The sequence below is a fragment of the Syzygium oleosum genome, unplaced genomic scaffold (assembly GCF_021117445.2).
Source record: "Syzygium oleosum isolate NSW1041296 unplaced genomic scaffold, Sole_v2.1 Sole_v2.13, whole genome shotgun sequence".
NCBI classification, from domain to species: Eukaryota; Viridiplantae; Streptophyta; class Magnoliopsida; order Myrtales; family Myrtaceae; genus Syzygium; species Syzygium oleosum.
This window is the reverse complement of record NW_026607497.1, coordinates 4,916,383-4,930,462: the sequence shown is the minus strand read 5'-3', so window position 1 is coordinate 4,930,462 and position 14,080 is coordinate 4,916,383. Positions and strand designations below refer to the sequence as shown.

The following is a 14,080-nucleotide window of genomic DNA, read 5'->3' as shown; positions in this document are numbered from 1 at the left end:
GGTGCGAAGGCCATTCGTTGTAAGTGGGTCTTCAAAACTAAGAAGGACTCATTGGGCAACATTGAGAGATATAAAGCTAGACTTGTTGCCAAAGGATTCACTCAAAAAGAAGGAATCGATTACACGGAGACATTTTCTCCTGTGTCTAAGAAAGATTCTCTTCATATTATTTTGGCATTGGTTGCCCATTTTGATATGGAATTACATCAAATGGATGTGAAAACAGCGTTCCTCAATGGGGAACTAGAGGAGGAGGTTTACATGAAACAACCTGAAGGATTCTCCTCTAGTAAAGGTGAACATTTGGTGTGCAAGCTTAAGAAATCTATGTATGACTTGCAACAAGCATCCCGCCAATGGTACTTAAGGTTCCATGATATCATCTCTTCTTTCGGCTTTGTAGAGAATATCATGGATCACTGCGTATACCAGAAGGTTAGTGGGAGCAAAATTTGTTTTCTTGTGCTATATATGGATGATATTCTACTTGCAACCAATGATAAGGGGTTGTTGCATGAGGTGAAACAATTCCTCTCTAAGAGTTTTGACATGAAGGATATGGGTGAGGCATCTTATGTCATTGGCATTAAGATCCATAGAGATAGAACTCGAGGAGTTTTAGGACTATCTCAAGAAACTTATATCAATAAGGTCTTGGAGAGATTTCAGATGAAAGATTGTTCACCAAGTATAGCACCTATTATGAAGGGTGACAGGTTCAATTTGAACCAGTGCCTGAAGAACGATCTAGAAAGGGAACAAATGAAGAACATCCCATATGCTTCTGCTGTTGGAAGCTTGATGTATGCTCAGGTTTGCACTCGACCTGATATTGCTTTTGTTGTGGGAATGTTGGGAAGATATCAGAGTAATCCAAGGGATGGACCACTGGGAAGCTACAAAGAAAGTGATGAGATACCTTCAAGGTACTAAAGGTTACATGCTTATGTATAGACGGACTGACAACTTGGAAGTAGTTGGTTATTCGGATGCAGATTATGCTGGTTGCGTTGATTCTCTAAAATCAACATCAGGATACATTTTTATGTTTGCTGGCGGAGCCGTGTCATGGAGGAGTGCGAAGCAGACTTTGACTCTACTTCCATTATGGAGGCTGAGTTCGTTTCTTGTTTTGAGGCTACCTCGCATGGTGTATGGTTGAAGAGTTTCGTTTCAGGGCTTAAAATTGTTGATTCTATTTCTAGGCCATTAAGAATATATTGTGACAATTTAGCTGCGGTTTTTACGGCTAAAAATGCCAGAAGTGGCAATCGAAGTAAGCACATCGACATTAAGTATTTAGCCATAAGGGAACGTGTTAAGGAGAATAAAGTGGTCATTGAACATGTTCGTACTGAATTGATGATAGCTGATCCTTTAACTAAAGGCATGCCACCAATGAAGTATAAGGATCATGTGGCTAGTATGGGAATAGTTCCCATAATGTGATTTATCGTCGTATGTACGACTTTTGTTGTTTGAAACTCTTATTCAACTGTAATGTTATTCTCAATTTCTGGTGTAGACATTCGGTTGTTTATGAGAATAACAATTATCCTTGGTTCTGGAATAAACATAGGGTTTATTCATTAAGATGTGTTGTCACATATGGGCTAACATTAAAAGAATAAGATGCATTGTGATACATAGAAGATATTACTCGCTTTTAGAGGACATGTCGCCATGATTCATGTGTCTTGTTTCTTTTCTTAAGCATAAGGTTTTCGTGGATTTGGTAATCCGTATGATGAAAATGTTGGGATCAAGTGGGAGAATGTTATATTTATAATGTGATCCCACATTTAGGGATATAGTTTTTGAAATAAAACTTATCCGTTGGGTTATGACCCACATTTTTCTTTTAAGTGACGGTTATCTACATACGATTTTTTCCACGTTTCGTACCCGTTCGGTGACAACCGCCCTTTTCGACAACCGCCTTGATGAGAAGCAGTTTATAAAGATGAACGTTCATTTCGTAAGGGTTAACACAAGGTCTAACGCAAACCCTCTCATTCGGTAATATACCATCAGTACACGAGGGGATTGGGTTAGTAGAGTGCGCCCGTAATCGCTTTCGAATTGACGTCGAACTACCGTGGATTTTCAACGAAAGTAAAGTTGAACAATGGCTAGAGGTCAGTTTTTTTTTTTATCCTGTTTTTCGCATTTGATTCTAATTATGATTGAATTTTGTTCTTCAATGCATGATTAGAATCCTTCAGTGTTATTCTTACATTATGATGAATAAAAAATGCCTCCAAGATTAGGTAGTGACGTGTTGTCGTAAGATTTAGGTCATCTATCGCTTTCCACCGTACCACATTCATGTATGTAATCTTATCCTAGCTTCGAGATTTAGAAGTTCATACAAGTCAGCTTCACTGGGGAACTTGAGAGGGATGTGGCAAATTGGTTTAGATTTAGGCCATCTATCGCTTTCCACCGTACCACATTCATGTAAACACACATACAAATTTGAGTAGTGAAGGGCTCTAAATGTTCTTCATAACTTCAGACATATGACAACCCAAATAGTAATTATATGACATCCCTCAGAAATAATTTACGATATATGCCATAGTGCGATGAATTTGATCATACATTATAGATCATTCTTCAACATGTGCTATCTAATATCAGTCTTATAGCAAAAACAATTACCAGACCATATTGGATACACGTATATTTTGTATCGTTTGTTGATAACTCAATGCTTTTAAAATTATTGCATACTCAACCAATGACTTCAAGATACATGATGTCCCAAAAAAAATTCTTTTATAGAACGGTTCCTTGTTGAAAAATGGTCTCATCGCTTTAACTTCTTTGTCACTTTATCGGCTGTGGTTGGAGCTATCTTTTAGGGTTAGATTGGTATCCCAAACATGTACATACAAGTAAAGCACCGTGGTGTCTGTGGATAAAGTTGTGCGACTTGATTCAGTCAACTTAACTTCCTTTATTTCTATAGGATTAGGTAATGATCTTACAAAATGGCAATCTAAATTATTCAGTTGAAAGCAACACGCAAACATCAAGAATTCAAGATTTTAATTCAAAAGTAGGTTTTTTTTTTCAAAATTTAGGTGTTCCTAGTTTAAAAAAAGAATTGGCTCGACATAAACATTAGCTATACAATCATTGCTTCGCTGTTTCTCACATCCTAATTTTACTTTCTTAGAAAAAAGAAAACAAAGAAAGAGTACCCATAATATATAATAACAGAAGGATATATAGGTTGAGTAGAAATGCATGCATGTACCGTTTTTCATTTCTAAACTACAACTTTATTTCGATTGGAGACACACGTGATAGACTGAGTAAACAAGAAGACTTTTGTACCTTAATGTCCCTTTCTGGTTTTATATTGAGCTAGAGACAAACCACCATAGGGCAATATACAAAGGGCTATATTTTCTTTTTCTTTTTTTTTCTTTTTTTTTGATGACCCAGGGAACCCCCGCACGGCCGACAGCCGGGAGGTAAACCCTGGGGGCGACACGTGCTAGCCACCACACACGTGCACCGGTTAAGTCACCCTGCGGCACCCGGGATTCGAACACTCAACCTTTTGCGAGAGGAAGAGTGCGCGCTCCAGCAGTGCCACCCAGGCGGGTGGTGGGCTATATTTTCTTTGGTCCTTGATTAAAGGAAAAATCCTTTGCTTGTACCTTTGATTTGTGGGTTCACCTTACAAGTCATGATATTATAAACATTATCACCACATAACAAAATGAATGAGAGCACTAATCAGAAGATTAGTTGGAGGAATTTTCCTGAAACCAGGGTTGGGGAAATAACATGATCTCTTTGGAAATCCTGATTAATGATACTTGATGTAACGGTTACTTGAAGTACTTTCACATGTTCCGGATGTTGATTTTACGGTGGGTTATTCTAAGAAGCGCACAATACTATACCTAGCTAGTATTTATTGAATTAAAACATAATCATGCGTGCGTGCATAACTTGCACTTACTTGGGGAGTTTTCATGTCTGCTGATATACGTTCTCAAACCGTGCATTCACTTCCAATTCTGTTAACTACATGCATCCGACGTCTCCAATAAGAAAAAAAGTGGGAAACTCGAGAAATAGCACTTGCTATACAGAGCTAAGGGACAGAATTCGTCACTAATTGCAGTGGGTTTCATTCATTCGTATGCAAAAATCAGTAGACATCCGAGACGACTCGTGCTTGAAATCACCAAAAGAACCATCTGAAATGCAACAAAGCTGCTCACAACAGTGAAGAAACCGTTTTATTCGACCATTATTACAAAAGCTTTTAAGCTTCCACGAGTTACGTGGCATACATTCTCATACAATCCCCACAGGATGATGGACCCATTGAGTCCATTATCTAATTCTTGACATCTTCAGTTTCTTCCAGAGGGTGACCACCGTGATGACCGCCATGGCCATGACCGCCGTGGCCGTGACCACCGTGGCCGTGGCCGCCATGATCCTTTTCATAGCCGCCTCCATACCCCTTTCCGCCATGGCTGTAGCTGCCATGACCCTTGCCATAGCCAGGTCCATATCCGTGGCCGTAGTTAGCCTCCTTCACGCTCTCCTCTGAAATATAAACCCAGCGTGTATGATTATATTTGTGTACACTAACATATTACATGTGATCTAGTTTACTGTGTATGAATACATAAAGTACTAAGTTAATATGAAACTATCTAATAATGCTAACATTTCATTGACCTCTCTGTGATGACCACCACATCTTGATATTGTAAAACATTATCTCGTCAAAATTCATAATCTTTTAATCTACCATGAACAACTGAAGCTCGCAAAAGGTTGACAGACCCCTTATAATTAAGTCTTGCAATTCACGTCGTCCATCACCTCGTTAGAAACATTTCTATAAATAGTTTTCCATGATTATTTGTCTATCTGCCTATAACAAACACGAGTGATTACACAACGGACAATCGTGCGGAAACACATACGCATCAAACGTGAGAATGCGATTCCATGTTTTCCATCAAACTGAAGAGAACTAGAGAAGTAAGTTGAGGAAGACTTAAATGTTGAGATCTGTAGCACTCACCTGACTGAGTCTCCTCAGCCAGCTCACGAGCTGAGACCTGCGCAGCCATGAGAACAAGAACGGCCAAGAGGAGGCCGCACAGAAGAAAAACCCTAGGGGAAGCCATTTTCATCGTCGAGGGCTAGTGGATCGCTAGAGAAATCTCAAGGAAGACAGTGCAAGCGAGTACGTGGTTACACTGCAACTGGGGCGGCCTATTTATAGGGTGAAGAGTGGGGAGTCAAACAAGAAGATATGAGTGTAAAACCTCAAGAAATTAATATCTTAAGGCAACAAGAGTGGCGGCTAAAAGCAGCCATAATTGCTCTTGTATATTGTGTTTAATAATATATTTGTACATCTCTTTGTAAGAGAACGAACGGAAATAAATACATGGAAGAGGAGCAGTGCTAGGGCTCCAATTATAGTAACAAATTCAGTTATGGAATAGAAAATATATAAAGACTAATTAGGAAAATAATCATGGAGGAAATCTCTGCTGAGCTGTAGCCTTGTTGTCTAACATCCCCCCGTAAGCTGATGTGGCAGGAGCCACAATAAACTTGATCTGAAGAAGATGGAACCAAGAGTGGAGAGGCCTTTAGTGAAGATGTCGGCTGGTTGATCATGAGTGGAGATGTACTGAACATGAAGCTGTCCTTTGGCCACATGCTTGCGCACAAAGTGGTAGTCAATCTCTACATGTTTAGTGCGAGCATGGAAGATGGGATTGCCAGTAAGATAGATAGCAGAAAGATTATCACACCAAAGGACAGGAGGAGTGGGCAGACGAACATGAAGATCGTGCAGCAAAGCTTCTATCCAGATAAGTTCTGCAGTGGTGTTAGCAAGACACTTGAACTCAGTTCAGTATTGGATCGGGCAACGGTCCGTTCTTTGCGGGAGCTCCACGAAATGAGATTTGAACCCAAGAAGATGCCAAACTCGCCAACAAAGCAACTAGTATCTGTAGCACCAGCCCATCCCGCATCGGAAAAAGCATGCAGCTGAAAAGAAGAGCCGGGAGTGAAGAGAATACCATGATGTTGAGTGCCTTTGAAGAAATGAAGGATCCTTTTAACAAATTGCCAGTCAATCTCAGTGGGAGAGCGTATGAACTGACAAGCTGTGTTGACAGCATTTGCGATATCTAGGCGAGTAAGCGTGAGATACTATAGAGCCCCTACAATGCTGCGATATAGCAGCAGATCGGAGAAGAGTGCACCAAGATGAGCAGACGGGGCACCAGCCGAAGTGATACACAGCGTGGAAACAGGACGAGCCTCGGTCATTTTGGCCCGCATAAGTAAATCTACAACATATTTAGCATGATGGAGAATAATGCCTTGATCTGTCCGTTGTATTTCAATGCCAAGAAAGTAATGAAGCTCTCCCATATCTTTAATAGCAAATTCTTGCTGCAGAGATTTAATGAGAGCCGACAAGGGCGCATTTGGTGACCCGGTGATAATAATGTTATCAACATAAACGAGAAGGAAGATACTATGCTGATCTGTATGAAGAATAAAGAGTGAGGAATCAGCAACTGAAGGAATGAAGCCCAGTTGAACCAGAAAAGCACTGAGGCATTGATGTCAGGCGCGAGGAGCTTGTTTGAGACCATAAAGAGACTGCTGTAATTTGCAAACATAGCGGGGATGAGCAGAATCAACAAAGCCAAGGGGCTGCTCCATGAAAATTTCTTCTGTTTGGTGACCATGAAGAAAGGCGTTCTTCATATCAAGCTACCGGAGTTGCCACCCACGTGAAAAGGCAAAAGAGAGGAAAGTGCTAATTGTCACATGCTTGATGACAGGGCCGAAAGTCTCATTGTAGTCGATGCCTTCTTGTTGATGGATTCCCTTTGCAACCAATCGAGCTTTATACCGCTCAAGAGAACCATTCGCACGGAGCTTAACCCAGAAAATCCAATTGCAGCCGATGGGTTTACAATTCAGAGGAGGAGACATTAATATCCAGGTCTGATTTTTTATGAGGGCAATGTATTCATCTGCCATAGCCGCACACCAATTTGCATCTTTCACAGCCTGACTAAAGCAAGAAGGTGTGACAATATCTGACATAGAGGTGGCCAATGCATAAATGTGATTAGTGCGAATGTGTCTGCGGGCTAAAGTACCATCACGAAGGCGTGTCACCGTAGCATGTGTCAGCTGAGCTGGTGGATTCGGCAGAGAAGCTGCTGGCAGGATTGGTGAAGCTGCGAACTGAGAGGGAGACCCATCAGCGGGTTCATGCAGTGAGGTTCCGGACATACCTGAACTGCGCTGATTCTGCAGCAAAGAATTAGCAAACTACAAATCGCAGTTAAAGGGAGAATAGGGCTCACATGGGGGTTGTTATGGCAGAGGAGTTCCAAACAACTCAGCAGAAATAAGCGGTTGAATGATTGCGGCGGCCTCCAAAGATGATTGCAGAGTGTTTTGAGCGTAAGGGAGATCTAATTCGTCAAACACTGCATCAGCAACAATGTAGAATCGTCGATGCTAAGGGGAATAACATCGGTATCCTTTGTATCCTGATGGGTAGCCCAAGAAAATACACCAATGTGACCGTGGTTGCAGTTTGTTCTTTGCATAGGGTCGAAGATTGAGATACACTGTACAGCAAAAAACTGTGAGATGAGCAATAGATGGAACCATATGAAATAAGATCTGCCATGGTGATTTATTATGCAGAACCATATGGGCAGCCGATTGATAGTGTGTACAGTTGCTTCAAAGGCAAAGTCCCACTAATGATAGGGGACATAAGCATAATAGAGCATCGCGAGTCCCATTTCAACTATGTGGCGATGTTTGCGCTCAGCTGAGCCATTCTAAAGGGGTAGGCATGGACAGGAGGTCCTGTGAAAAATACCTTTCGCTTGCAATAATTGAACAAACGGTATAAAGATAAACTCTCCTGCACGGTTTGATTGAAAAGCTTTGACCTTAGTGTTAAGTTGATCTTCAACGAAGGTGAGGAAAACAGTGACAATGGATAAAAATTGGTCACGAGAGTGAAAAAGATAAAACCAAGAAAATGTAGAGTAATCATCCGTAAAACAAACATAGTATTTATTGTTTTTGGACAACGTGACAGGAGCAAGCCCCCAGACATCAAAGTGAACTAGTTCTAGGGGAACCTTGGACCTATTAGTTGTTGGTGGATGAGATTGTTTATGACTCTCACTGGAAAGACAAGTTGAACAAACCGGAATATGACTTAACGACTTATTAAAGATTCTTGAAATAGTAGGAAATGTACCATGACCAAAACGACGATGCCAATGGGTGAGTGACTCCACTTGAGAAACGAAGCATGTTGGAGACGTAGGTGACAACGATAAGAGTGCGTAGAGGGGTTGATTAATGTCCCCCTGGAGAAGGATCCTGCCTGTACGACAGCTTTTCACAAAGAAACAGTTCAGTGAGAAAATAAAGTCTCATGAATTTTCAGCAGAGAATTGACGAATAGAAATTAAGTTCTTAGTGACAGATGGAACGACCAGGATATTAGACATGCGAAAATCATGGGTAATAAGGGTACCTGTGTGAGTGATGGGAAGACTTGATCCATTACCTATGGTGACCTACTGAGTGCCATGATATGGCTAAACTAAGGACAGCTAATGAGGATTGTTGGTAATGTGATGTGTGGCACCTGAGTAGGGATACTAGGCATCAGGAGAAAGCACCGATGATGGAGGAGGTATCTCAGCCAATTGAACTTGTGGTGGAAGTGACTGCTGCTGGTGCGTGTGGCCTCCAGAGAACCCAAATTGTTGGTTGAACCAATTGTGACAAGCAACGGCCTTGTGTCCTGGGCGATTGCAAATTTGACATCTCACATTGCTGCGTCTTTGATTTTTGTTGCCATTGAAATTTTGGTACTGAGAGTTGCCCGAATTATTAAAGTTGGGTTGCAATCCATGAGGATTAAAATTCCTCTGTTGCCCCGTATTTGAGTTGGGGCTATTGAAATTGGAAGCGGGGCCACGCTGTGAATGGGAATTTTGGCCCAAGCTGGAGTTGTGCACAACGAAGGCAGCTGGTTGGGTGGTTTGTGGTTCCTAGAGCTCTAACAGTGCTTCATGAGCCAAGAGAAGGCCATGAAAAGACTTCCTGGTCATTTGTTGATGCTAAGTGTGAACCGAAATTGCAACAGCCAAGCTTTGAAACTCAGCTCCTAGGCCTCGGAAGATATGCGTTCGGTACTCTTGTGGTGAGATGATCTCACCAATGGAGGCCAATTGATTAGATATAAAAGTAGCCTGTTGAAGAAATTCGGTCACGGTTTGATTACCTTTCTGCATCGTCTGAAGTTGCAGCCGCAATTGGGTAGCTCGCGCACTGTTTTGGGCAGCGAAAGATGCAGAGAAGAAATTCCACACGGCAGGAGAGGTGCTCAAATTAGATAACTGACTCACAATTGAATCGGTTGTTGTGCTTAAGATCCAACCGAGAGCAATCTGGTCTCGTGTATCCCAGTTATCGTATTCGGGATTGGGCACAATATTGGAAGAACCATTTGCATTGGTTTGAGTAATCTGTTGTGGAGGACATGACAGAGTTTCATCGACGATCTAAATCAGTTTATTTGCTTGAAGGAAGGGGAGGTTCGAGCTTTCCACACCACGTAGTTGTCCCCAGAGAATTTCACCCCAAGATTTGGACAACCGGATGACCCCATGAGATTTTCGAATGACGGAATGACGAGGCTGGTGAGAGACAAGATTGTTGAACTGGACGACATTGAGATGCTAACAGCAGCTGGAGTCGCAGGACTTGATTATGTTGAGGAACTTAGATCGGAACTCATGGCTATGATGCTTTCGCAATTGATAGCTCTGATACCATGCAAAACCTCAAAAAATTAATATCTTAAGGCAACAAGAGTGGCGGCTAAAGACAGCCATAATTGCTCCTGTATATTGTGTTTAATAATATTTTTGAGTAAGAGAACGAATGAAAATAAATACAGGGAAGAGGAGCAGTGCTAGGGCTCCAATTATAGTAACAAATTTTGTTATGGAGTAGAAATTATACAGAGACTAAACAGGAAAATAATCGTGGAGGAAATCTCTGCTGAGCTGTATCCTTATTGTCTAACAATGAGCTGTAGCGGGACCCACCTGACTTTGTACGGTTGTGATTGCTTAAATCGGGAGGAGATGCCTCCAAAAGGATTCACGTCCAAGAGTCAAAGATTGGAACGAGTGGCGGGGACCCGCTTGTGATCTAGCTTGAGTGCCGTGGCGAGTGAAAGTTGACGATTTGCCACCCAAATTCTTCGAGATCAGTAACGTCTCTATCTCTTGCTACGAAGCACGAGTCATAATCTGGGGAAAAATTCAAAGACGTGGCACATCGAGTCATTTATATCTTGTGGGTTCTTTCTATAGCACCCCAACTACTCACGGTTGACTAATTGCCAAATCTTCTTTTCCTGCTAAAAGATGATGGAGATAGCTTGTAAAAGGGTCGAAAAGAATATGAACAGAGAAGTTAAATAGAGTTACAAATCAAGACTTCGTTTGTCTCACGAAAAATAAATAATTTTTAATAATTTTCTTAAAATCGATGACTTGTATCGTCTACAATAATAAATGAACAATAAATATTTTCATCGTACAGGAAAATATTTAGAGAAAAATTATTTTCGATAATGAAAATATTTTTCATTCATTAATTATTTTAAATCATATAAGTGATTGATTTTAGGAAAATATTTTTCGAATAATTTATTTGCCGCGAAACAAACGGATTGAACATACAACATCCTAGACATTGAACGTGAATCAATATCACTAGAAATCGTAAGGATGAAGTGTTACCCCTTTTCATTTACAATGCGAAAGCAACACTCCCTCTCTCATCGCCTTGATGAATTATGTACGTACTAGTTTATTGAAATAATATATTCAGGGCCCGTTCGTCGGTGTATTTTTGTGCGTTCTGTATCCTACATTAAATGCCTACGTCCTTCCTTACGTCACCCGTTGTCCTAGTGGGATCGAGAAGGGCTTTGTTGCACCCCACATGTTCGATCCTTACTCTCCCTGGGCCAGAAGAACTGGTTGCAGGCATTCGTCTTATTTTTGCATGCATTTCACGATTCTCTCGCTCACGGGATATTAAATTACCGACACCAAAGTTTGAATAATTGAATAGATATTCTCGAGAGAGCTGGACCTATACTGAATCCACGAGAAAAGGAATATGAATTCCCATTCGTTTTCAAAAATGAGTGATTGATTTTGTCGATCACTTTATAAGTACATCTATAAAAAAAAAAGGTCATAAATCCATTTATTAACTCATATTTGATGGGTTTGATTGTTAAATATGTTGGTTATATTCAGTGAATGGGTTATAAATGGGTTCAAACTCAACCCTAGGGGTCATAAATGAGTTTAATGTAGGTATTAAATGGGTTCACAACTTACTTACATCCAACTTACCTCTATGACTCTCTTTTCACTCTTTCTTGCACTCGCTTAGTCTGTGCTTTCACCTTAATTTGGGTATGATTTTTCCTAAATTGGGTTAATATGAGTCGGGTATGGGTTATTATGAGTCACTAGATTTGTATTGCGTGAAAATGGATCAAAATGGATTAAATAGGTCAATTTGAGTAGGATAATTTTTACCTGATCCACCCATTTGACAAGTCTAGTTATAAGGATGTGGAAGTGAATCTATATCTTTACATCTTGTTTATGTATAATGGCGGTGCTCTCCCGTGGTTTCATCTCCGTCCATATCTTTCGATTGATATATGTGCTTAAACAGGAGTAGTTGGTGTCTTACCAGTTGTGGATTAAAAAGAGTGAAGTTACTTTTTCCTTTTCCCAAAATTCTGAATTTAAAAAATGATTCAGTCTTAATGACAAGTTTCAGATTAACATAATAATTTCAATATTTGTATGTTTGTAATGTTTTGGGCATTTGGTAGTGCACAAAAGTCTGATTTCAATGGACGGTACCCCCACATACGTGCGAACAGATCAAAAGTAGACATGTATAGTGCGCAGACCTCAATAGTTTATGCGTAGATTGTTCTTCAAATTACCTGAGCTGGTAAAGTTTGGAGGCGACATTGCAAATTCATCTCCTTTAGAACTGTATCAATGACCATATGAACAGAAAACTTCGAGCAGTGTAAGATTGAGAGAGAACGGTATGCCAAAACTTATTATTTCAAGAATCCCAATAATCTCTTTTTTGAAGATTTTTGCACTCGAGTTCATAGAGTGAAGGTTTACGTGTTTTAACTTCTGATGTAACATATTGAGAACCAAGATCGAAAAATATGGTTGCTTTCTGATCTTCGTCAAGAAAGCTAATTATTCAAGTCATGATATGACTTCCGCTATGCCATTCACTTAAAGAAAACTAGTTATGACGAGAACTTCATATATCGATTGGAGGCTAGATTTCTCTAGAGCTGTTCATAAAGGTGGATTCACCATTTATTCAACCATACACGAGAGCTTTAAGCTTTTAGGAGTTACAGGATACATTACATTCCAACATAAAGTAGCGCAACATAGGGGGCGGATCAACAAGAATCCATGCATCATCTAATTCTTGACATCTTCAGTTTCTTCTGGAGGGTGACCACCATGACCGCCGTGGCCACCTCCACCACGACCGCCTCCACCACGACCGCCGTGGCCGCCTCCACCACGACCGCCTCCACCACCTCCACCACGACCACCTCCACCGTGGCCATAGCTGCCACCACCACCGTGGCCGTAGCCAGGTCCATATCCGTGACCGTAGTTAGCCTCCTCCACACTCTCCTCTACAATGAATTGGGAAACCATTAACATGCTAATACATCTGTTTTCATTGGACGAAATAAGAAAAGGCTGGCTATTTCTTGCGTAGCTCGGAAAAAAAATCGGTCCTTCACGCGATGTTCTGCACATGCATATTGGAATTTGGATGTTTTGTGCATATTTGACTACTTAGGAATTTGATTCCAGTCCTAAGAAATGTAGTTTTTGGATCGACCTAGATTAGTTCGTAGAAATCTAAACTTTGCACAATCTAATTCGAACGAAATAAAGTTTGAATGATATAACTACGGAGTTTAATCAGGATGAATTGGACACTCACGAGACTGAGTATCCTGGGCGAGTTCCCGTGCCGAGACCTCAGAGGAGATGAGGAGAACAATGGCGAAGAGTAGGCCAAAGAGCACAATAGTCTTCGAGGACGCCATTTCGATTCGAGTTAAGTGAATTTGCAAGTGATGATTGTGTAGTGACCTCGCTTCCATATTTATTGAAGGAGGAGAAGCAAGAAGGTGAATTGTGGTGGAACCAGATGGTTTTTGGACGGTGATGGTGGATCGACAAGTGTCCAAGTGTTCATGTCTTAAGAGTCAATTTCTGTATAGAGAGGTGGGACCCGCGATCACAAATTACCATATATATCATTAGTATTAAGAAAATCTTACATTTACAGTCTCATGCACCATTGATTGATTTAAGAGAGTGGGTTGTAAAAAAACATATGTTCTATTTTCCCTTTATTTGTTTATGTCTTCGGCCAGATTCCTTCGAGATTGATCTCTATAAATTTTCATATCATGTGGCCATTCGAATAACTTATTTGGGTACTAAGTTCTGTGAACTTCTTTAATCTAACAGAATAAATTCTATGATAAGATAACATTAAATTACTAATTATTAACTGATAAAGTCGATGGTAACGAGACAGTCCAAAATCCCCAAATTATTTTTCCTTTTTGGTTGACAGCATCTATAGCGTGATTAGGTGATAGTTGGAGTGGAAAACTGAAGGATGTGGCAAATCGGTTCGTGACTTGCAGTTCACTATCATGTGATGCAGCTCTGTAGAATCTCTCTTTTGCCTTAGTGGAATGATATTCTGATTATAAAGTCATAGAACTCTCTAATCTCTACATATAGGGATCATGAAAGTGGAAATATATATAGACATATACGTGAGGAGAATAAATAAATATATAAGTAATGGAGATTATGAATGCGAGGCT

At 40.5% G+C, this 14,080-nt stretch overlaps 2 protein-coding genes across 3 annotated transcripts; both read right to left on the bottom strand.

Annotated features, from left to right (window-relative positions):
• Nucleotides 1-4,240: 4,240 nt before the first annotated feature.
• LOC115675094 (cold and drought-regulated protein CORA-like) lies at nucleotides 4,241-5,251 on the bottom strand. Its single transcript, XM_030597713.2, has 2 exons — nucleotides 5,069-5,251; nucleotides 4,241-4,581 (listed from the first exon to the last, which is right to left on the bottom strand). The coding sequence occupies exons 1-2, from the start codon at nucleotides 5,178-5,180 to the stop codon at nucleotides 4,367-4,369; spliced, it is 327 nt and encodes a 108-aa protein (XP_030453573.1). The 5' UTR covers nucleotides 5,181-5,251; the 3' UTR covers nucleotides 4,241-4,366.
• Nucleotides 5,252-12,502: 7,251 nt separating this feature from the next.
• Nucleotides 12,503-13,316, bottom strand: LOC115663361 (cold and drought-regulated protein CORA-like). Of its 2 annotated transcripts, none has more exons than XR_008817833.1 (3): nucleotides 13,177-13,316; nucleotides 12,743-12,859; nucleotides 12,503-12,694 (listed from the first exon to the last, which is right to left on the bottom strand). XR_008817833.1 is itself a non-coding variant. In XM_056317350.1 (3 exons), exons 1-3 carry the CDS (start codon nucleotides 13,280-13,282, stop codon nucleotides 12,636-12,638), a joined length of 282 nt encoding a protein of 93 aa, XP_056173325.1. In that variant the 5' UTR covers nucleotides 13,283-13,316; the 3' UTR covers nucleotides 12,503-12,635. The 2 variants fall into 2 exon arrangements, 1 of the variants encoding a protein (XP_056173325.1); XM_056317350.1 differs by having other exon boundaries at nucleotides 12,503-12,709; nucleotides 12,758-12,859.
• Nucleotides 13,317-14,080: the final 764 nt, after the last annotated feature.